At 47.8% G+C, this 23,947-nt stretch overlaps 1 protein-coding gene and 1 long non-coding RNA gene across 2 annotated transcripts in view; both read left to right on the forward strand.

The window, feature by feature from the left end:
- The first annotated feature begins 299 nt into the window (after nt 1-299).
- LOC121082206 lies at nt 300-13,616 on the forward strand. The gene is made up of 4 exons (XR_005825940.1): nt 300-437; nt 1,730-1,927; nt 11,739-11,874; nt 13,016-13,616. It is a non-coding gene; the product is annotated as an uncharacterized LOC121082206 (long non-coding RNA).
- A 992-nt stretch (nt 13,617-14,608) lies between these two features.
- LOC121082203 (ankyrin repeat domain-containing protein 26-like) overlaps nt 14,609-23,947 on the forward strand; it is a 42,957-nt gene continuing 33,618 nt past the window's right edge. The window contains 6 exon segments of the mRNA XM_040581551.1: nt 14,609-15,042; nt 19,047-19,161; nt 19,396-19,569; nt 19,681-19,787; nt 20,309-20,446; nt 21,222-21,361. Of these exon segments, the coding sequence (XP_040437485.1) occupies nt 14,609-15,042; nt 19,047-19,161; nt 19,396-19,569; nt 19,681-19,787; nt 20,309-20,446; nt 21,222-21,361 (1,108 nt within the window).

The raw sequence follows: 23,947 nt of genomic DNA on the forward strand, positions 1-23,947 counted from the left end.
CTCCAGCTGCCCCGGGGGGTCCGGCACGCCAGGGGGTTGGAGCCTCCCCACAGAACCCCCGGGCAGCCAGCAGGCAGCAGACACCCCTGCGCTGGCCTAAGGGCCTCCCACAGCCGGCCACAGGTACCCAGCAGCCCCGGGCCTACAGCTCCCAGCATGCCCTGGGAACAACCTGGCCATGGGGCAGCCCCGGGCCTACAGCTCCCAGCATGCCCTGGGAACAACCTGGCTGCCAGCAGCCCCAGGCCTACAGCTCCCAGCATGCCCCGGGGCACACCTTCTCCCAGCATGCTATGGGACATCCCTGCCCTGCAATCGGGCCCTGTGGCTCTGCAGGCCCGGGGCCATTGCCCGGGGTTGTCCAAGCACAGATCCTGGCCCCAGAGCCCCCGTGGGGCAGGGACGAGGGGAAGGGAGGCACCGAGCGGCAAGGAGAGGTGGGTCAAGGCGGAGGGGTGGCCAGAGAGGGACAGGAGGCGGCCAGAGGGAGCGAGAGGGGCTGGGCAGGGATGGAGAAAGGACAGGGACTGGTGAGGAGCGGGCAGAGAGTTGGAGAGGGACAGAGACAGAGAGGCGGGGGGGTGCTGCAGGGAATACAGGATCAGCAGCAGGAGAGAGGGACAGAGAGAGGAGCGGAGGGGCGGGAAGGAGGACAGAGGCACAGACCAGCACAGGCAGGGCGAGGGGACAGGATGAGCAGGCTGTGGCTTTGGCAGTGGGCGGCAAAGCTGCTTCTGTGGGTCTTTCCTTTCCCCCTCTGCCTTTATCCCCTCCCCACCCTTCCCCTCGGTGAGGCTGTGTCTGTGGTGTGCCTGCTCTGGTGAAAGGAGCTCTTGCACCAGCCTGAGGGCAAAAGAAGAGGGGCAAGGAGCAAGCTGTCGCAGTCCTTAGTTTGCAGGTTTCATATACCGTCCCTGTTCAGAAAACACAGTGTGTATGTGTGTCAGTGGTGCCGGCAGATTTTTGTTCTTTACAGCAATTTCTTTAAATACTAGACTTCATGCAGAAGGTTCACACTGTGCTTCTAGTAAACGGAATTGCTTTTATGCATGCTGTGCTTCTAGTAAACGGAATTGCTTTTATGAATGCTGCAGTCTGGAGGTGGCAAGTGCCAGGTTAGAGATGAAGATGGAAATGAAAGCAAGTGACGCACATGCAGTGGTGATCCTGCCACAAGCATGCTGTATATTGACCTCGGAGAATGCTGCAGGGACTCACAGAAGTCAAGGTTTTCAGTGCTGTTTCTGTATTTAATACCCAAGGGATGGTTTCCCTCTGTGTGCGTTTCTGTGCAGGCATGTGCATGGAACATAGGTGTGTCTCTGTGCCATAAGTGGGACTGATGGCAGCTTTTCATTTCCTTCCAACTCAAAAGTAAAGAAAGACTGTACCTGCAAAAGAGTTCAAACAGCCGTCTTTCTTTCCCAGAGCAAGCATAGAAGCGTGGGGGAGTGGTTTACAGGTTCAGAACTTCAGCCAGCTCTGGATGGTAAACCCTCAGGAGAGGAAAGAGAAGCCCCACTTTTTAAAATACAGCTCTGCTTCCCTTAATGTGTCTTCTTGTTAGATTGTGTCGGTAGTCAGATTAAAAGCACATGATTAAACTGTGCTTGTTTATGAAGATACTTGAGGGTTACTTACTGTCTTAAACCCTCTCTTAAAGTGGGGCACTCTGTTGCCCTGTGGGAAGTACAGTGTCATGACTGGTAATTTTCCTTTTCTTCCCTAGTGTGCGGATGCATTTATGAAGGCAAGTGTTGGGTCTTATTGGCGCCGCACAAGAAACCAGCGTGTGAAACCCAGACATTCACTGTTAGAAACAGGAAGAAGCTATGGGCCCTTGCTTCAGATTCTGCAAAAGATGTACGAAGGCTGAGGAAAGTGGCAAAAAGGGAAGAAATGCCATAGCATAACTTTGGGATGGCAGGTGAGGTTTCCATCAGTGCTCCTCAAACTTAGCAGCCTCATTTTGTTTGCGGATGTGGTGTTGGACTCAAAATGCGAGACTAGTTTCCTTTATTGCGGGTGGTAGTGTAGCGCATTCACCTTTTATGTCCCAGGTGAAGTTGCCAAGGCTCTCATTAAACTTCTGCAGAACCCCCTCAAATTTTCCTTAGTGCGTCATTTCCTTCAACAGTCAAGTCCAGGTCTGTGGCGTACAATAACCCCTACCCCATTTGGCATCTGGATGTGGTTGATTTTTAATTCAGACTTATCTGCTGTTAGAGATTTTCGGGTTTTGGTCCAAATAGGGAAATGCTGATTGTGTGCATTCTTTTGCTTTTTCATAGTGTTGTTCCATGTTTAGTCATTTGTTCCTTACAAAAATAGTGTATGGGTGTCTATGAAGCTGGAGGTGTTTACGTTCTTGTGGCAGAACGTAGCAGTGGAGCTATCTTGCTGTATTTAAATCAAGAGGAGCGTAATGTAACTTTACTTAAAATCTGGTCTTGGTAGGCAGATCCTACCCTGATAAGCATTAAAAAAAAAAAAAAACCAAAACAAAACAAATCTGTGACGAGGTATAGGTGGAGCACCTGAACTGGTGAAAGGCAGCATCTCTCGCTGATGTCCACACATTGCAGAACTGTTGCCAGTTCACTTGAAATAGTGAGCCATTAATGTTAACTACTAGCAGCTTGTGAACCTAACAGTCAAGGTAGAAAATAGTGTCCCACTGCCACCTTTTTTTAATTTTCTTTTATGTTTTAAAGTTTCTGATTTGATACTTTCTGATGTATTTGAAACCTGTGTCATTATCCTATGTAGTTTGTGACAAGTGTGTGGCAGATGGGCCTTTACTGCTTGGAGAGGTGGTGAGATGGAGAGTGGAGAATGGTTTTATGGCACAAGTGTAAAAGTATAAGAAGGGATTAAGAGGCTTGTGTACCTTGCTGCCATGCCAGTTCAGTGGCATGAGAATTCCTGTAATGACAAATTCCTTCTGGCTGAGTTTCCAACCAGAGCAACACTAGCAACGGATGTCGTTCCCAAATGGTGAGGTGGTTGTAAGCTTCATCAGTAGTAGAAGCTGTGGAGAAAGTCACAAGTCATCTGCCGTTCTGCAAGTCAAGTGCTTGGCTCTTTTGTCACTAGTGTTGATTTAAGGGTACGTTGCTTATAAATAGCACTTGACCTTTGTAATTCTTCATACTGCTAAGATCTCGGTGCCATCAGAGAACCATTGTGCTGTGAAGGCCCTGTAAACATACGGCAATGTTTGTGTTTATCCATTTTGCCCTCCCTTAGGTGGATTATTTTGTAATTTGAAACCTTACTGGCAGGATTTGGGGCTTTATCCTGATCAGCCATCTAAGGGCCAGCTTTCGGCTGCAGCTGCAGCATAAGTATTCAGGTGGTTTGAGCACCAAATGAAACTTCCACTTGGCTGTCATTTTGGCTTTTCCCTTCCTCTTAATTTTTATATTTTAATAAAGAGTTTTAAGTATTTGCCTTCCTTACAGAAAAAAAAAAAAAAAAAAAAAAAACACCCCAGTGCTATCCTTGTCCTGTTATGATAAACGCCTAATCTGGAGGGCAGAAAGCTGAGACCACCAGGAAGATGTTGAGAGGAAGGGGAAGAATGTTAGAGCCATGAGTTGGGTGTTCTTCAGCTGGCCAGATCTGAGGAGGTGGAAAAGGTGCCTCAAAGGTAGCTAGAGGGAAGCACGGGAGAGCAGCTGGGAGCCAGAAGTGTGGTGTGGGCATACGGAAGTGCTACGCTGTGGTGTGTCAGGCAAATTATTTTCAGGAACTTTCATATTTGTTGTCATTTCCCAAGCTCCTGAGGTGCAGGAATGCTGGAGGCAAGAAGCTGCCAGCATCAATTACGTGGAGAAAGAACACTTCTATCTCCATTTTACTTTCCTCACTTCTGTGTTGCGCTGGCAGGGCAGTACAGACCCAGACCCGGAACTTGGACCTGGACCCTGACCCTGACCCTGTGAGTACACAGGCAGCTTGTGTGGCCAGTGCCGGTGCGGTTCTGGCACAGAGGATCAAGCGCTTCATGCTTCAGAGCTGTCAGGCTGACACTCTTCAGCACTCAATGAAGCTCTAAATTACAGCTAAAGGAAGAGAGAAATTTTGCTTCAGAGCTTGATAATGTCGTTCTGATCCATCCTTTTGCTTGTTCAGTGGCTACAGAAGGGAGCCACTGCCTCGGTAGGAGCATCCATTGAGTTCTTCCTGTGTGATATTAGAGAATCATTGTGTCTGTCTATGCATGAGATCATTACAGTAGGTGTTTTGAAGATGTTCATGTGTGGTACATAAAACCTTTGCCAGTAAAATAGTAAATCCACGCAGTGGGGTCTAAAGCACACAGATCCAGTGCAATCCTCCAAAGAGCTTTGAAAGTCTCTCCCCGAGGGTACAGACCTGGCTGTTGGTGATTCTGTTGACCTGCCTTTTATAGCAGGTTGCTTGGAGAAGTTGCTATGACAGAAGTCGTCTTCTGGGGGCCGAATGCTGCAAATGGTAGGATGTTTAAGGAAGCAAATGAATAACCTTCAGACTTGGTTTTATTCTTTTAACAGATTGGTCACAAATGGGAGGCCTGAGCAGGCTGCTTTTAGCAGGGGAACGCGACCTGACTGCACAGGAGGCAAGGAACTCTCTTCTCTCGCTGATCATGAGCCCTCAGTTTCAAGGCAGATCTGAAGAGGAATATTTGACCCGTGAGAAATGCAACTTCAGATACGTAACTCAGGTGGGACTACAGTGTGAGCCCTGTGATAGGAGCCGTGTATCCCAACCGTGAACGTAGAGACTGGGCCCGGTTTTTAGCTTGGTTCGATCTGAACTGTGCTGACTGGTTCTGTGATCAAGTGCAGGCAAGTCTGCCCCCTGAGAGGATGTTGTCACGGGTGGAAGGGTTGAAGTGCAGCGACTGCGTCAACAAACAGGTGGTTTGAAAAGTCTTTTGGGCAAGGATCTGGTACGCTGGTGTAATGCCTTTTCCCTTTACAAAGGTGTCCAGTAAACACAAGTGTTCCTGCATGTGTCCAGTAGAGCAGAGACCTCTGTACTTTCTTTGGACTGATTGTTGTGTAAAATCCGGGGTTTTAGGGACAGCTTTAAAAATTGTTCAAAAGGTGTCTTGTATGTAGGGTGAAATGGGTCGTCACTTCCATAAACCTCTAGCCTGTAAAGAAGGGCCGTGGAAGTAAGGAGATTTTCTTTTTTTCTCTTTTTATTGTTACTGGGAGGAAAAGCAGTGATTAACTATTGACCTGTGATACCCCCAGATGCAGACTGTGCAGTGCATTTGAGGTGGATCACTCCTGTACTGCCAAGACTGAGCCCAGACTCCTCAATGCTTTGCACACTGGCACTGGAAGCCGTTGTGCAGCTGTTGAGATTGGCTTTCTGTGCTGTAGCGTGAAAAATACAAAACACTGGGGTTAAGGTTTGCAGAGAAGTAGGGAAAAGTTGATTATTTTGTGCTAGGAAGAGAATGTCCTGTACTTTTCAAACTTTGAATGTTTCCACTTGGAATTTAAAAACTGCTTTTAACTCTGCTGTTATGTTTCAGTGGGAGGGAAGGTGTCTTGTAGTTACAGATGATCCGTTCCGTTAAGAAGGATCTTTGCCTTCTGAGCTGAGCTTTCTTGGCTTTACATAAAAGTGCCTCAAGCTGTACGATTTCAGATGGCAGTGAAGGAGTTACATCTACGTGGGGATTTAGAGACAAATCCAAAAGCATGTTGCCCTATCATTTCAATATATGAACTTTTCTAAACAGGATTTGCTGGGTTTTGAGCAGGAGACCCATTTCGCATGTGCCTACATAAACCCCGTTTTCTCAGACAGACACATGCATTATGGTTTGTGATGCAATATTGACTTGATTCGTAAGCCGTACTGTGCTGTGCTCTTCTGGGCTTGTCGTAGTCCTTTGAAATGCAGCCCTGCGCATCAAAGGAGCAAGCTGTGTGATCTGCTTCCCCCCACAACATAGAGCAATGTAACTGTCGTAAGTACAGGCAGAACAAAACTATTTGAGGGATTTGTGGGCTGCTGTTCGAATCATGGTGGGCCAGGAATCAGCCCATGCTTACTAATAAGTTTAATTGTCCTACGCCACCTGAGGGGCAGGACAGTGTCAGGGCATTTTCCCAGGGAATAAAACTGGACATGTCTGATTCTCTCCGAGGGTCCCCTATGTAAAAAAAAAACATCCTTCAGCACCATCTGGGTGCTTGGTGTTCTCAAAAGGACCCAAAGGGATGAAGTTCACTCCTGCTGCCTGCGTGACAGCAGGAATTATGTCTGCAGCTGTGCTTCTGCGCACTTTGAAACTGCCTCCGTTTCTTTGCTTGGTCAACCAGAAAAAAAAAAACAAAAAACCTACGCTGAGTTGGCAACAGTGTCTTGCTGTCCTCTCTGAAGGAAGTAAATTACCATCATCTCGCAGCTTGTCAAATGTGCACCAAGTGTGAAGAAGAACATGACGTGGACTGTCCTAAGCTCTCAGCAGGTCAGGTTTTGCTGTCCTCTGGAAACTCTCTAGCTCTTCAGTTTTTCTCCACAAAGGACACATTGTTTGGAGTAGTGATGAGGTGGCCCCACAAATGCCCCAGCTTTGTTTCTAAACGCTACTAAAGTATTTTGCCTCCTGAAGAGACTGTGTTCCTCATGAGGAACGGTTACTTCTCAATAAAGTGACCCCCTTTCCATCTAAAGGGATGGAGCTTGAGACTGTGGAGGTGGAGGTGCTTGGTGAGGGAGGCAGTCAGGCAGTGCCAGTCTGGGGTGCCCAGCTGCGCAGGGCAGTGACGGCACCCGTGTGCCTGGCGAACGCTTCTCTCGCGGTGCTGCAGGGAGAAGGTGTGAGGGTGCTGGGAGAGAGCCGGCGCCCCTGGGAATGACAGCAGCTAAAGGTGAGGGCTGGCTGCGTGGGCAGCAAAGGGTGAGCCAGCCATTCCCTTTGCAAATGCAGTGGAGAGGGAGGGAGCCCCTCCATCAGCGCAGCAACGTCTGCTGGGGCAGGGCCGGAGGCACCGGCACCCAGGGCAGGGCTGGCAGGGGGTCTGAGAGAGCCACTCCGCCACCCCCTTGCTTACTGACCCTGTGGGGAAATCACTTTGGGGGCAGCGATTAAAAAGTGCATGCAAAGTTTTTAGGTCCAATTGGAACACTGAGAAGGGGTTCAGGCCTTTCTCAGAGCGCCACACGTTGCATAGTCATGTGTCATACACAGGTTTGGTGACTGGTTTCTCGCTTCTAATGCAAACGCGTACGCATCCTCAGTAGCACTGCTGAAGTGTTTTACGGACTACGCATGCTCCCCAAGCGGGATTTTGGCCTCTTTGGGGCAGAACTATTTCAGTTAGAGGTCACCATCTCCCACTACCACAATTATCTTTGTCCTATTTTAAACTCATTTTCTGTTGGTGTCAGTGGATCCCAAGACCTGATCAGCTTGTGTTCTCTTGCAGCCAGAACTTTCCTCATTGGAAGTCTTCTTCCTGCGCAACTTAGATAACGGTGCTCTTTCCGCTGCCTGGTCTTTGTTTATCACCCCTGCCAAGGCTGCCTCCCTTGATGAGAGTCCCTTCATTTGTAAATACTCTAGAGAGTGGGCCAGCTCGGTGAAGGTGTCACCTCGACAGAGGGGAAGGTGGAGGGTCAGATCTCTGCATGTGGCAGGGGCTGCATTAACCCTCATCTCCCGCTGCGTGAATGACCGCAGGCAGAGGCGCTGTGCAAGGAACGTCAAACGTTTAATGAATTAAGACAGACAGATCTGGTAGAGGGCTGGGGTTGCAGTGGGCAGGTGCAGGTCACACGTCAGAGGGATCTGTGCTCCACACCTCCTCTATCAATATATCAACTGTGACTGGCGCGGTGTGGAGCACTTTGTCTCCTGGTGTTCCTCAGGGTTCTGGCTTGCTTGGTGGGCACGTAGTCGCTATTGGATGCCCTCTGCTTGCTGCTGACCCCTGCTCCCCACTACAGCCCACCGCCATGGCATCCCTGTCCAGCTTCCCCTCCCAGAGGGTTTTGGAGCTTTTTGCCACCGGGCACACCACCATCTTCTTCCTCTTCTTGGGTGGCATGCTGCCCCGTGGGGACGTCTCTGGCATCCTGAGGGTGTCAGCCAATGTGGGGCACTTGGCCTGTTTACCAGCAGCCTTGCCTGTTCTGGGCACCACCCGGCAGGAGGAGATGCCCGGTGGTGGTGGCAAGAGGGTCAAAATGACCCAGGGCTGCCTCCGCAGCACCTCCTCCACCAGTTGGGCCATGCAGGGTGGATGATGCTGGGGTGCAGTCGGGGGGCTGGCCAGGGCAATTCGAGAAAACTGGGACCTCAGAGAAGCATAGTATTACAGGAAGCTTTTTAGGGTAAGAGACAGCTGTCGCTTTCAGGATGGCTGGCATTCACCATCCTAAATGTGTGTTGCCACGGCTCCCTAAGCAGCGCAGCCTGCAACCTCAGCACGTGCTGACAGGGGTAACGGGGGCTGGAGCGGAGTGGAGACCCCACGGCCAGGCTCTGTTATGCTCCTGCAGGAAGGGGAACTTGACGGTACCACAGAGCTGATGAGATGTCCACTGCCATGATTTTCCCTTTTATAACAAATTCTACCAGGGACGAGCAATGACAGAAAAGGCAGGAATATGGTTACACCAGTACTTCACAGTCCCTTGAACTTGTTGTAGTTCCAGCGTACTGGATGGATTGTGCCCAGATTCTTTCTTTTCCAGTGAGTCTGGTGGAAGAGAGGCAGCTCCTGCAACCCACCAGACTCCTTGGAATTTAACTTCTCGTGCTGGCCCTTGGCACTTTGACTCTGGGACTTCCAGTCCCAACTTGATTAGTGTTGCCCAAATGTTTTTCATTGCATCTGTAACGCTTTCTGGCCCTTCTGCCCTGCTGAGGATGCCGTCAATGTATCGATACACTGTGAGGCCAGGTGGAATGGTGATCTGTGCTAGGACTGTGGCCGGAGCATTGTGAGCGATAGTGGGGCAGTGTTTGTATCCTTGCAGAAAACTGTTTGAAAACATACTGAGTCCCGCTCCAGGCAAAGGCAAACTGGGCTTTTTCTTGTGCGTGGAGCAGAATCACGAGGAATGCATCTCTAACATGTAAAGCATCTAAAGCTAACCTAACATCTATGCTAACCCTAACGTCCCCCCAAAATCACTGGGTAGCTAGGTTACTGACAACGAAAGGAGAGGAAACAGCACTGTGAGAATGAAAATACCCCACTAAGTCTTTTTGTCCCACAAATTTTTTTGTCTAAGATTTTAACCCTAAGAATTAACCCTAGGTCTTAAATTTAAGACTTAACCCTAAGACTTAACCTTAATACTTATCCCTAAGACTTAACCCTAAGACTGAACCTTAAGACTTAACTCTAAGACTGAACCTTAAGACATATCCCTGAGGCTTAACATTGAGCCTTATACTTGAGACTTTACCCTAAAACTTAACCCTGAGATTTAATCTTAAGACTTTAACCTTAAGACATAACCCTAAGACTTAACCCTGTCTTAACCTTAAAACTTAACCCTAGGACTTCACCCTAAAACTTAACCCTAAGACTTATCCCTAAGGCTTAAACCTTAAGATATAAGTTAAATCTTAACCCTAAGACATATGCCCTATAGAATAGTTTTTGTATTTGATGTTTTTTATATAAGTATTGCACTGATGACATGAATGAGAGTGGTATAAAAGCAGGAACCGTCCAATACACGAGGGCTGAGAAATGAAGATGCAGACAAGTGAAGTGGTTGGGGTTGGATTTATATGAAGCTTCTACAGAGGGGAAAAAATAGTTTCTTGTTGGAAGAAGGGTTCGCTGGGGTCAAGAAGACGCTCAAGATGAGTTACGCATCTTGCTCAACTTTATTAGTTTCTAACACTACTTATATAGAACCGATACACATGCACATTCGTAAAGCAGAAATAGAATTGGTTAGTAGTCTCTAAACGCGCGTGGTTCTCACACCCCTAATTATCATGACTAAAATAAGCATTCTATCCATGTAGCTAATTGTGTTGCTGTGCTTCAGCCTTGTAGTTTGTTACTCCCTATTTTCCCATACCGCTCCCTCTCTTTCTTGGCCCTGCACCTGCTTTCCCAGCAGCTGTAGCTTGTTACAGCCACGGCCTGTTGGCACAACATAATTACTTGGTCTCAGGATTCAAGAATAGCTCAAGGCTACCTTTCTTGTTAACTTCAGCACAGCAACTTCAGCACAATTCTGATTACAGGCCTGTTCTAATACCAGGCCTGGATTGTGCAGATCTTCAGAGATTCTAAGGCCACGCTTCTGCAGCCATTCTTCTACAGTTTCTCTTTTAGTTGCTATCTAGATTGAAGAGTATTAGTAATGTCCAGCTGTTGATTTCTGTATGTGTTTTGAGGATTCTGAGGGGCCTGCCTGTTCCTCAAAGTTCATGTCAGACAGTGACCTTAAGCTTTCCCTTCTCTTTTATGATATGTAGCCACACTCCAGCCGTACTGTCAATCATTTTAATCTGTGACTTGCTTTGTATTCTTACTACCAAAATAACAGGCTCCTTTTGAAGACTGTGTGTGTATATATATATATATATATATATGAGCTATCCAGAATTTTGTAAACCTAATCTATCAGTATAAAGGCAGTTGTTATTCTAAAACGAGCTCAGTAAGAAGACTACAAGAGGATGTGATTCAACATACTCTTAAAGTGTATCTCAAAAGACCTTTCAGATATTTGTATTCATTTAATTGTACTTGTATAGTGAAGAAACAGAAGAAAGAACAATCTAACACAAAGTCCTGCCTTCAGTCACCAGAGTAATATTTGCAGTCAAACTATGGCTCTTAGATCACAACAGATTTCTTTGGGTTTTGTTAGAAAAAAATACCTGATTGCAGTGTGTGCTTGTGTATTGTTCAAGGAAGAACAATACCTGAGCCTTTTTTATGTGTTAGGAACCAGAAATCCTCACGAACAGCTGCTGATAGTCAAAGGTGCTCAGCTGAGAAAGATGATGAGAGGTTCATCATCTGCGCAGATGCCTGCTGGTGGCAGGCAAAATTTCATACCTTTGGGTTCAATCTAAAGACAGGTCTAATTGTATAATAAAATAAGTTAAAGGTGTATTTCATGTTCTTAGAACTTTCTTCATGCTCATTTAACTGTTTTGTTAGGGCATGGTTGGACAACTGCAGCAGGAGCTTGCTGATGCACCTAAAAAGCAATCTATGCCAGAAGCTTCACTTGAAGTTACTACACGCTACCACAGTGACCTGGAGAGAGACAAGCTGCACTTGCAAAAGGAGTTGGAAAAAAAGTTGAAAACTAATGTCCTTAATGTCTGTAACTATATGAATATATCTGAGTGTAGCTGTTGAAAGTAGGAGCGAATGTTGTACTTTTGCACCACGTTTTGCAGTGTTCTTATGGAAACTGAAGTATAGAGGGAACCAGAGGAGCTTTGCAGGAAAGCTGTAGGGTGATTTTGTGTGTGCGTGGACACGTCATCTTGTTCCCCGAAGTTGCAACCTCATCCTGTCGCTTCTAGAGTATTCCTTCTTCCCATCAGCTCCAGCTGCTGTTCTTGGTTATGGTTCCTAAGGTGTGTTTTACACTCCACATCAACCTTGGCCATAGGTCTTGGATGGGTGGAGGAGAGCTTAGGCCTGTTTCTGTGTGAGTTACTGCATTCTCCTGCGCTCTTGTCTTTTCCGGCCACCTTACTTTTTCTTCTGCCACTGTTGCTTTCACAGATGCAGAAGCAGAACATGCTGGCTCTGACATCCAAGGACTTGCACAGCACGTGGGAGGAGCACTTGAAGTCAAGATCCCACCTTGGAAGAGCGCGTTGCTCAGCTGGACGAGGAGAAGGCTGAACTGTTGGAACAGGTGAGCCCAGAAAATTCTCCGGGCACCGAGGCAATACCCAGGAGAACCACATGCACCTTCTGGTCAGGTTCTTACATATCATTGCTTTCTGTTATCCCTGCCATTCAGGCTGCGAGTACCTTATCGTTTGGGGGTCACGGAGGAAGCAAATAAAAGCTAGATGGGTATCTTTGTGTAAGTTCTGGAGTGGCTCTGTTGGGAAGAGTTCCCAGTTACTCCCTCTCGGAAGAGAGGGGAGTAACGCAACCATCACTCGGAACAACTCTGTGCAGTTGGCCTTGCCCAAGGTCACCCCCTGAAGCCTGTCTCAGGCACAAGTTGAGCAGGAGGCAGTTGGAGGTTTGCTTTTCGGCATGGTGTCTTTGCTTCCCAGGGCACAATGCAGTGTGAGGTGATGCAGAAAAAATGAATACAGTAACTTATTGCTTACTAGTAGCTGACTCAGTCCGTCTTTCCCTTGTCATGGAGACCCAGAAGCAGAGTTCCCAGAAGTGCTTCTGAGGTTGCTCTGGGTGATAGATTCTAGTTTTTAGTTTTGCATCCTTTCTGGCTAATAATAAACAAATAGTGCCCGTTGTGCCCATAATACTATATCCACAGGACCCATCAGCACCCTCTTATCTTCCAAGCCTGAAACTGAATTTCAGCCCAGCCAGCTACCAAGTCCCTGCCAACTAAAACTGGGTAATCACGGGGGGGTTTAATACCATTCTGAAACATTTAATATTGCACAGGAACTGTAGAATCTCCTGGTCTTGCCTGGGGAGTGACCTGAAAAAAAAACAAGTTTTTGTGGCTGAGCATGCGTGCACTTGAAAAAGGACTGGAGAGGAAATACTTCCTCCTGGAAAGAGCAGAGATGGATTGTGTTTACTGTGTATTGCCATCTTGTAAATAAAATCCTGCCTTTCTTCTAATGTCTGGAAAAAAACAAATACACTCAATTAAAAAATGCATTTTGCTCTCCATTCCCCCATTAAATGGTCCGACTGATTACAGAGGTACTCTTGAAATGGCTGCTGCTCATAGCCATTTCCCAAAACTCATAGAATTCGGGTTTTGCAACCTGAATTTACTTGGATGTGTTTTCAGCAAAAGTCTTTTTTCTGTCTTTTTAAAATTATTATTATTATTATTATAGCTCTTCCTTCTAGAGATCATGTCTGCAATAACAGAATGCTGCTAATACACTGAGGATCAGCTAAGGAAAGTGACTGTACATCAGCCACTTTGGTCGGCGAGAACACTGCCAGAGCGAACAGGCTTGATAAAGCTGTGAAGGCTCATTCCAGAAAGGAAAATGAAGGTTCTAGGAGCTGTACCATTATTAGTGATGAAGAAAAAGAAGGCATTTCAAAGGGCTGAATCTCCTCCCTAAAAAGTGGTACTAGATTCCTGTCCTGTTGTAATCAATATTTTCAGCGCTAATCACAGTGAAGTGTGTCCCTCTCTCTGATTGAGGTTTTCTTTGCCATCTCTCCCATTTTTCACAAACTCACTGGCAAGAGACAGTTTCTAAGAGGAAGAAGTGTGCTGCCAAGGTGTTCCATGAGTCAAACCATCTAGGGTATACTGGACTGTGACATCACCCCAAAACCATATGGTTCTTATAGGAAGGTTTCACCACGCTGAACTACTTAGTGCCATCACCGCAGCAGTAGAATAGGAGGATGGTTCCCAACTTATCTATGCCAAAGGCACGACCTGTCTTTTGATTTCTGGACCACGTTTCCATACACTCAGTGGCCGCTTGTGTTCTTTTGTGGCAGTGCCAGCTCGGCCACGTTTACTGGAAAGTAACTTTCTGACCCTGTCCTGGCAAGGCAGGTAACTAGATGATGCCTACAGGCCCCCCCCCCCGCCCCCCTCCCGCTATATTAACCCTTGCTGTTTGTTCCTTTGGCATCCACTTGCCCAGGGCTAACGATGGCACACAAGCAGGACTGCTCAACAAACTAGGAGGCGAATTGCTCGCAGAGCTGCTTTGGCCATAACTCCCTGACGAGATGCCCTTGCCCTGAACGACAAGCGCTTTCCCAGTTTGAGCCATTTTCTTTTAAAACCAACTAGACCGAGCCCCCCAGCGTGCTCGCAGCGCGGGCCCCGCCGGGGCCAGCGGGGAGCTGCTGCTGCCCGGTACGCCGGCACCCCCCCGGGCTTCCCGACAGCGGCCCGAGTGCTCTGCGGGGGGCGCAGCGCCGCCGCCACCCGCCGGGCCTCTCGCTGCCCCCGGCCCCGCTCGGCAGCGCCGCGGCCGGGCACCGCGGGGCAGGAAGTGACGTCACTCGCGCTGGACACGCGCCGGAGCAGACCCCGCCCCCGCCAGCAGAGCCCGCCGGCCGTTTAACCGCCGCGCTCGCCGCTGAGGGAGGCGCTGTCCGCCGCTGCCGCGCTGAGGAGCAGCCTGTGCGCTCGGCTTCCCGCCCTCTGGTGGTTCGCTCCGTAGACAGCCGTACCGGGCCGCTGCCCGGGGCCCCGATCCCCCTGCCCCGGGGGCCCCCCGATCCCCCGATCCCCCTGCCCCGGGGGCCCCCCGATCCCCCGATCCCCCTGCCCCGGGGGCCCCCCCGATCCCCCGATCCCCCTGCCCCGGGGGCCCCCCGATCCCCCCGATCCCCCTGCCCCGGGGGCCCCCCCGATCCCCCGATCCCCCTGCCCCGGGGGGGCCCCCGATCCCCCGTCCCTGCCCCGGGGCCCCCCGATCCCCCTGCCCCGGGGGCCCCCCGATCCCCCGATGCCCTGCCCCGAGACCCCCGATCCCCCGGCCCTGCCCGGGACCCCCGATCCCCCGATGCCCTGCCCCGAGACCCCCGATCCCCCGGCCCTGCCCGGGACTCCCCATCCCCCGGCCCTGCCCGGGGCCCCCGATCCCCCGGCCCTGCCCGGGGCCTGCCGCAGCCCGCCGCGTGCCTCCCGCCATCTCTTCCCTGAGGCGGGACCGTGCCCGCGCCCCTGCCGCGGGATGAAGAGGTTTTTCGGGTTCGGGAGGAGGAAGAAGGGGCGGCCGGCAGCGTCCGGCAGCTCCGCCAAGCCCTTCCCCACCGGTGCCTACGAGCTCCGGCTGAAGGACCTGGGCAAGCTGCACCGTGCGGCCGCCCGTGGCGACCTGGGTCAGGTGCGGCAGAGACTGAAGAAATGCGGCATCGACGAGCGGGACGCGGCGGAGCGGTAAGCGGCGGGGGGCAGCAGCGCCGGGCGGTGCTGGGGCGGGGTGTGGGGGGGTTGCGGGCAGCGCCGGGACCCGCAGGTGCAGCTCAAGGGCGCTGGGAGCGAACGGCAGCATCGCTGCGGGGAGCCTCAGCCTGGGCGGGGAGCCAGGCCTGTGCTGCCAGGAGCCCTTGGAGTCGGCCGAGCATCCCCCGTCTTGCCCCGGCCCCCTCCGTGCCCTCGTTCCCGGGGGTGTTGCCTTGCCTGGGGGCGCAGGAGCGGCAGGGGGCCGGCAGCAGCCTGGCCAGGGCGGGTTGCAGAAGGAGCCTCAGGGCCATTCTCCAGGCAGGCTTGGAAGGCAGAGTGCATGCGCCTCGGAGGCCTCAGCGTGCGGGGTTAGTAGTTGAGCTGAGCAAGCTGCACTGCCTCAGCTGGGAGTAAAAGAGGGGTAAGCACTGCGTTTAGGAAAGGGTGAATGTGCTGTGTATTGGTGCTGTGTGGACGGTTGCCTGATGTGCCTTTTGTGACTGTGATGTTGCAGCCAAAGCAACATCAGTCTGATTTTAGGTGGCAGTTACTTTGCTGTTTGCTCTGTGGCCTTGGTACAGCTAATTAGTGCCTTGGTTTGGAAGATCTGGGCAGTGCCATGCAGAGGAAGCTGCTGCTTCTGGCAGGTGTTAGGATGTGTGCTTTTGAGTCGAGCACAGCAAGTACTTGGCAGTTATATCTTAGGGAGAAGCCCTGGGCTGCAGCATAGCTCCTCATGATCCACCGTAAGCCTAAGGGAATCAGCTGAAGGTTTTGGGTCTTGTATGTGTCGAGCTGTTAATGCCTTTTCTGAAAAGACTGAGTCAAAACATCCATGACATTCAGAGGAGATGCTGGTTTAATCAGAGTACTTCAGCATCCTGGGCTGTCTTTTCTGAAGACTGGACTTTTGCCAGCCAGCTAGCTTATTGCCCTGAAAACACCTGGAACTGTCTAGATTTGTAGGAAGGCAATGAAGAGTGCAGTCAGTCAGCATGTGGGCTGTGTGCCTGAGTGTTGCCAGCCAGTATTTGTTTATGCAGCTGCAGGTGGGGGATGCCATTTAAGGTGGCTTGAGTGCACTTCTGTGCATAATTCAGCTGCCAGAGTCAAGGTGCCCGATGGCATTTATGGAAATAGTTTGGAACGTTTCTCTCTTTTTCTTCTTACTGCTTACTGATTCAGTCAGCAGTCAGTCACCAGCTCTTAGCAGACCCTGGTATGAAATTTCGATAGTTTTTGCGTTTCAAGTTCATCTTGTCTAGAAAGCTTTTTTTCCTGTGAAGGGTTTTCTTTTGTGTGCCAGGCAATTATCAGTGTTATAACAGGACAAATACAGTCACAAACTGTAAAAAACAAGCCGGGGGCGGGGGGGGGGAGACGGAGGGAAGAAAGAAAAGGCAGCATACTGTGATGAGCACTGTGGTGGTTTTGCCATGATAATGCCCAGTGCTGAACAGCGAGGCTGAGAGCAATTCAGTGGACAGAGCCTGCCTGCTTGCTGCAGCCACTGCCCTCTGTACCAGCCATGGGGGTTGCAAGGCCACCTGTGCCCTCTTAGTGCTTGTGGGTGTGATGTGTGTTGTGAGTGACCACCAGATGCAGTTGCGTTTCAGGGCTTCGTGTTGGAAGACTTGGTATCATTGGAAACAGAGGTGAAGAATAGGAAATAATGCAAAGTAACAGCAAAAATGTGTGCATTGGTTGTATGAATATCTCAGTTTTGCTGCTCAGGATTTCCAAAAGCAAAATCCTGCACCAGGAACATGGCAAGGATCACACCAACAGGTTCCTTCCATAAAGTGGGTCCTGTAGCCCATAAGACCTCCCGAAAGTGTGCTTGATACAGCATCAGTTAGGAGCAGGCAGCTTTCAGAGGTGGTCTAGCCAAACCTTCAGCCTCACTGACAGAGACGGGCAAAAGTCAGCACAGAGCTGGAAGCACTGTAGGCACAATGCCAGCTAGTCATGGATCCTGGGTCAGAGCTCATCGCTAAGGGAGATTTACCCTGTCAGCTGCCTGTCAGACTGAACTCCAGCGCTTTCATTGCTTGGCTTGTAGCTGCTGGGTTGTCGGCTCAAGGGCCATTCAAAGCGCGTACTGCCAACCTGCTGTTTCCCAGTGGGGTTGTTTCGTGGCTGCTCAGGCATCAGCAGTTCTCCTCTACTCTGTAGGTGATCAGCGTAGCAGCAACAGGAGCAGGAACAGAATCTGGGCAGTGTCCCCAGGGCTGGGTGGCAGAAGAACTTCGGTGTTACTGGAGGCCTCTTGCAGGGACAGGCAACCCTGAACACTGATGTTCTCTGCCAGCCTGTTCCCTGAAGTGGATCTTCTGTGGAGCACAGCAGGCCTTGCTCCAAGCAGAGCCGTCTCCTGTTGACAGACTGAGAGGCTTGGTTGAGGAGGACAGCAACAAGTCCACAAGTTTTCTGAAGGCTTTTCTGTTTGCAGAGCTGATAGTGACTACTTCACGTCTGTCATGCTTCCTAGTGGTTGGTAGTAGCAGCTTTCAGATGATTGTGGACTCCTTCATAACCAGTCCTGGTTAGCTTTCAGATAATCTCAGTCAGTCATTTCTTCAGAGATGAAGAATCCTGCATGTTTCCATGGAAATTTCTCAAAAAGTGGCGGTAGTTGCTCTTGAGCTACTCCTCTGTCAGTGCTCCAGTCTGTTCCCTGTCTGTAGCAAGACATTACAAATTCTTTGAAGTTTTCTGTATTTCTCTCATCCTCATCTTTGTTGCAGTGGAGGAGGATGTCAGCTGCCCTGTAACAAGTATCTGCATTACAGATTACTGTGTTTCTGCATCACCTGCCACTGCATTTGTGTACCTCTCCCTTTCCATTCCCACTTAGCCAGGGAGCTGTTGTGCTCTGGTCTCAGCAAGGTACCAAAACAATTGCAAGGCTAGTTGAGCTTTCCTAAATACAGAGAAGGACCTACCTGCAGCGATGTGGTTCAGAACCAGTGCTGGTGTTCCCCTCAGTTCTTGAGGAACTGTGGGATTGTTACTGCATCACCTTCAAGGGAGGAAGGTCCCAGCTGTTTTCTAGCTTGTCTTCTGCTCTGTTGGGACAGGTGTCCTGCAGAGCAGCAGGTGCTTTGCCTTTGCACAGCATGAAGCTTGTGCTGATTTGTGCCTCTGATTTAGGGGGTAACACATGCAAGGACTTTCTGGGCAATTTCTTTCAATATAAGTAGGCTGGTTAATTGACATCAGACCTAAGATGTTCTGTGGTTTGAAGGAGGGGGTTTTTTGGGTGTTTTTTTGTTTTTTTTTTTTTTTTTTTTTTCCTCTGGCAAGGCTTTAACTTGAAGAAAAGAGTTTCATTTTCTTATGCTGGTCATGTATTATGGAAACACAGTATTCCCTTCCTGGAGAGGACTTCCTCTGTAGTAGGCTTATTATGACTATTGTAGTTATACATATCTGAAGGATCAGGTATTACTTTCCTGTACTCAGGATTACAGTGTTCTGTCTGGTTTGCTGCATGTTATGGGGGGCACTTTGGTGCAAGTGAGTACTTGGTTTTGTTGCAGTAGTAAGCAAGCTAGAGAAAAAGCAGAAATCCTCGAAGTGCAGGGAAATGCTAATACTCTTTATATAAAGCCCATCTACATCTCTGATACTTCTGGCACATGAATAATTATAGAACTTAGAGGGTTGCTTGCCATGGTTCTCAGATTCCCAAGCTTTTTTGCTGTGCCACAGGTGTAGTCCTGCTGGAGGCAGTGACCAATGCCTGGGCGCAGGAATCTGCAGATTAAGTTCTAGAGTGAAGGAAATGGCACCTTACTAAGCAGATGCTGCGGAGGGATTTTGCTGGCCAGTCTCGGGTGTTTGGTGCGCAACTGCTGTTACTGGTAACAGAATGAGAAATCATTTCTTAAGCTTGCTTTGTGCAAAGTGAAACTTGTGGTTATATCAATTTATCAGAGCCTGAAATTATTTCTCTAGTTGTCTGTTTGTGCTGATTTAATATGTTTAATTTTTAGGACACCCCTGCATCTTGCTTCTGCGAATGGCCATGTGAACGTTGTTACATATCTCATAGAAAACAAGTGTAAACTAGATCTTACTGACAGTGATAACAGATCGCCGCTGATGAAGGTATGTGGAATAAGTTATGCTCTTTCAAGTGGGGCTTGTCAACTGTGCATTAAATGAGAGGTGGCTGGTAGGATTCTTTACACAGCTCTGTGTAGAAGCATGCATCTGGTAATCAGCGTGGAATAGGCATATGTTAGCTCAGCTTTGAAGGTGCTCTTATTTTCCAGCATTGGGAAGCTGGGGCAATTGTAACAGAGCGCTGGAAGTTCTTCCTTTTTTGTGTGTTGTTCCCAGGCAGTACAGTGCCAGCAAGAAGAATGTGTAGCTATTCTGCTAGAGCACGGTGCCAACCCACATCTGGCAGATGCTGACGGCAACACTGCCCTTCACCTTGCTGTCCGATCTCCTAATACAACTGTAGCGGGGCTGTTACTTGAGCATAATGCCAATATTGATGCTCGGAATAAGGTAAATTTTTGTATTTGTTGAAGAAGTTCTTTCAAAAAGTTGTACTAGTATTTCTCTGGTAGGGTGTTTCTTTTTTTTTACTTTTATTTTTAAATTTATCTGCCCTTTCAGGAGGGAAACACTCCGCTTATTCTTGCTATCTCTGAACATCATGAAGATATAGCAGAGTTTCTTCTGCAGAAAGGAGCTGATGTGCATGCTCGAGATCACTGTGAAAGGTGAGTGGTTTGTCAAAACTCTGCATGGATCTCTTTAGTATTCTTTAGGTTGGATTAATCAGAGGCATGAGAGTGAGCTCTGAAAAAAAAAAACGGGGAGCCACATAGCAGCTATTTCTGTGTGACTTGTGAAAGCACATCTGCTCTTGGCTGTTGTCATACCTCAGTGGGTGCTTTCCTCGTTGAGGATTACAAGAAGGCGTTGTCTGCGGTGGCCTTTCTGGCAGGAAACATGCTGTTAGCTCAGCAGCACTACCTCAGTTTGTAAAAAACATCTCCTGCATAGTGGCATAGTTTGTATGTGAGTGTTGTCTATGTGGAAGCTTTGTCTGAAGATTGAAGGTTTGGTTGTTTTGACTCCCGCTTGCATTTTATGGTTGCTCTTAATATTTAATGAAAACTGCGTTTTCTTTTGCTCATTCAGTAATGAGGAAAGTAGTTTTTGAGAGCAAATAGGAATAAAAATAATTACAGTGTCTGTGTCAAATGATCTACTTCATAACATATTTTTGGTGTTTCAGAACCCCACTTATGACTGCAGCATCTGGTGGACAGCTTAATTTAATAAAAGTTCTTCTTCGATATGGTGCTGATCTTTTCCATAAAGACACTAACGGATGGACAGCTGAGGATTATGCTGTTACTCATGGATATTCTAGGTAAATTTTTGACTTTATTGTTAGAATAGGTTGTCAGTTGTCAGTGTGGCTTTTGAATGTTTTTGGTAATAGCAGCACGGTTTAATGGTGTGTTGAAAGCTGTCCTGAAGCAGTGCTCAGTGACGTCTTCTGATACGTATCGTTCCCTGTGTCTAGTATTAATCTGGATGTTGAAGAAAATTTCCGCCCCGAATTGTCTGTAGATTTCAAGTTTTGACGCTAAGCTTGCACCTGCCCAATATAAACTCTAAAACATGTCTGTATCCTACAGTTACCCAGAGGTAGAACGTGGCAAACTGAAATGCATGTCAGTCCTCTCCTCAGACCAGCACCATTGTCCTTACTGACTTCCACTACAATCACCAGGAACTACCATCCTTTTGTTTCAGAGATCTAACAAATCCCTTTTGTTAAAGTCTTAAGCAGTTTCACCCCTCTTATGGATAGCTTTGTACCTGTGCATATCCCTTCTCTGAGGTGGTTATGTGTGCTTAACAGCTAGGCTGAAAATACTGTGCCGAGCTGGAGCTAATAGCTTCGTAGGTGTGGATATGCACCTCTAGAGTGAACATGACTGTAGTGAACATTGAAGTAGGTAGTAGTCGTGCAGTAAGTTCTGTGTGTATTACTCTCAGTGAATGCATACAAGTATACGAATTCATACGGCTATGAATACGTGTAGGGTGGATAAGTGGCTGTTAACTGTTCTATTAAACTGTATAAGCAAGTATGTGGTTGTTTTTACCAAAAATGTTTCTTCTCTTTCCCTATATAGTCTTTGTAAACAACTGGTGGAATACGCATTCCGGGGAGACAGAGACGAAGGTGGTGCACAAGGCGACACAGTACCTGGCATTCCTCACCGGGCCAGAGCTGCTGGCTTGACGTTGGGTGCACCTGCTGTGGACAGAGGAGGTAGGATCTTTAATCACGCAGGAGCTCACGAGGAAAATCACTGTGGCCTTTTCTTTAGGGGGTTTGTGTTGTCAGCGCTCACTGTGTTCGCCGTTGACTTTAGTGGAGGCATCAGGTGGGGTAGCGCAAGAAGCTTTGTGAATATGCTGACTTGTTGCTGGTTGGAGGTGCTTCTTGTCAGGGGTGAAGGCAGCTGCGGTTTGTGTGCTACGGGCCCACGTACCGGGCTGTTGCGTTCTGCCTGCCAGATTGCCCATCTGTATAGGTTTTCATACAGAGAGAGAAGGGGGACAGGGAAGGAACTAGGTGAGAGTGGTTTTGGTTTTGGGGTGTGTACTTGTACCTGTAGATGGCCATTCAGATTGTGAAAATGAATTGCAAAAGGTTCATCCTGAGTAGTTGTTCATCTTCCTGTAGCTGGGAAGCAACAGATGAGTTAGCAGGGCCGTACATGTCTTGTTGATTTCCACTGAGTTTGTGCAGTGGTGTTTTAATATTAATAGTTTCACCTGCACTAAGCTGCCTTTAGTGAGTTGTCTTATTTCTCAGCATCAGTTACGATTGTTTCTGTGTAGGTGCTGTAGAGACATACTTAGGAAAAATCGTCTTGGAAAAGTCACTTTGTTAGAAACAATAATGCAACTTCTGTGTGTACTGTATCTTCATGGACATAGTTTGATTCCAGTAAAAATAAAACCCACTTCTACTTCCAGTAATTTTATGAAATAAACATTTAAAAGTCCATATTAACTTGTGATCCAGAAAAACAATTGAATTGCCTTGTTATCAAAAAATTAGCTCCTTCAGTGAGTTCATTTTAAATTAAAAAAAAAAAAACAAAAAACAAACAACTCCTTAATTTTTAAGATCCAGTCTATGCTTATGAGCTCATATAGCCCTAGAGGAATCTTAGAAAACTAATATAGATCGAACTTCTTGTACTTTACATCTCAGGCCCTACAGTGGGAAGTTCTATCCTTTCTGGTTTTTTTAAGGGTGTTACATCAGAACTTTGTGGCAAATGGGCAGCAGACAGTGTTCAAACACAGTTTATTACTCCTTTTGTAAATACGTCGTGAAATATGAGCAAAACATGGGATATTTTTCTGAGTTCACTTTTCTCAGATAGGGGAATTTAATTTAGAGCCAAACTTTGTTCCTTTGACTTAGGAATAGTTATTTTGATCTAGTCAGCGATGTGTAAAGTTTCTTGATAGACTGAAGGAAGATGCAGAGGTTTTTGTATTTTATTTTATTTTTGGAAAGGGCTTGGTACAGGTAGTTTAATCAACAAAATGTTGCTTTTACCCAAACAGCACTCTGTGGCTGCCTCCTGTGCACATAGATAATTGCTGTGGTACTACATTGTGATGACTGACAGGCCTGGGTTATTTTAAAATATGTGGCTTGAAGAATAATACTGTTGTGTGATTCCAAAATTAATATGCCCTCAGGGAAACATGGGTTCTTGAACCAAGTAATTTGGTCAGTTCCTTGAAGACAGTAATACTACTAGCATAAGTCCACAATGTTATGGGAAATCCTCACTTGAAGAGGCCTAGTAAGTGTGAAGAGAATATTTATGTGGGTTAAGGACTTGGGAGGAGAAAGAGTGTGCTATGTTCTCAAGCTGTTTATAGTAGGGCTTGTTTTCCTTGAGTGGTACGAATCTTTTTCTCCTTGTGCTCAGTCTCCTAGAAAATGACCCCGGCCTGTTGAGTGAGAGGGATTAGTAGCATGCAGGGAGCACTTGGTGGCATTGATTCTGCAGTCTCTTGCTTGCACACACAAAGGGCAGGTCCTGCATCCTGAGTCCCTTTGACAGGCTGCAGTAAAAGCTTTGAAGCCCCTGTTAGAGGAGAAGCTCAACTGATCGTGAGACAACGGAGGAATACCCACTTTGAATTCTTTGTTTTAATCTTGCTCTTCATTCCTGTTTTTCTGGGATTTTCAATGTAGTCCTTCCTCCTTTTGCTGCTACTTTTGCACTTGTTGAACATTGTTCAAAATATTCACCTCTAGTGAGCAAGTCGGTATATTTAAGAAGTTGGCTCATGCTTATTTGAGTGTTTACTTTTTGTCAGAACATGAACCTTTTTGTTGATTACAGACAGACTTGCAAAAACCTCCAAATGAATGGCTTCCACCTCTAGCATATCGAATGACAGACTTTTCAGATTTGAAGTTGGAATTTCTTTGGCAAAAAGTAATTATGTATTTTTTCTAAAAGCGAGGGTTCAGATTTCTAGTATGTCTTCAGTGGCAGCTTCTTTTAGCTGCTGCACTGCATATTGGTGTATTGTTCCTACAGAAACCATTGGTTTTTCATCATAGAGCTCTTGGAAAAGAAACGAGTGCTTCAGTGTGCTTTATATCTGCTGTATTGCCTTTTAAGAAAACTGAGAAATGGAGAAGGAATGAGAAACGATCTTGAGGTCCTTTTTTTAACTCTTACATGTGTATTTTTGATAGGAGTCCTCTTGCCACATCCATTCCATGTATTTGTGGTAACATCAATATAAGCAGGACTCCCTGTTGCTCTGAGGCAAATGTTATGGCCTTGTCACACAGACATTTGGTGTTGGG

The sequence above is a fragment of the Falco naumanni genome, unplaced genomic scaffold (assembly GCF_017639655.2).
Source record: "Falco naumanni isolate bFalNau1 unplaced genomic scaffold, bFalNau1.pat scaffold_42_arrow_pat_ctg1, whole genome shotgun sequence".
In the NCBI taxonomy this organism is placed as follows: domain Eukaryota; kingdom Metazoa; phylum Chordata; class Aves; order Falconiformes; family Falconidae; genus Falco; species Falco naumanni.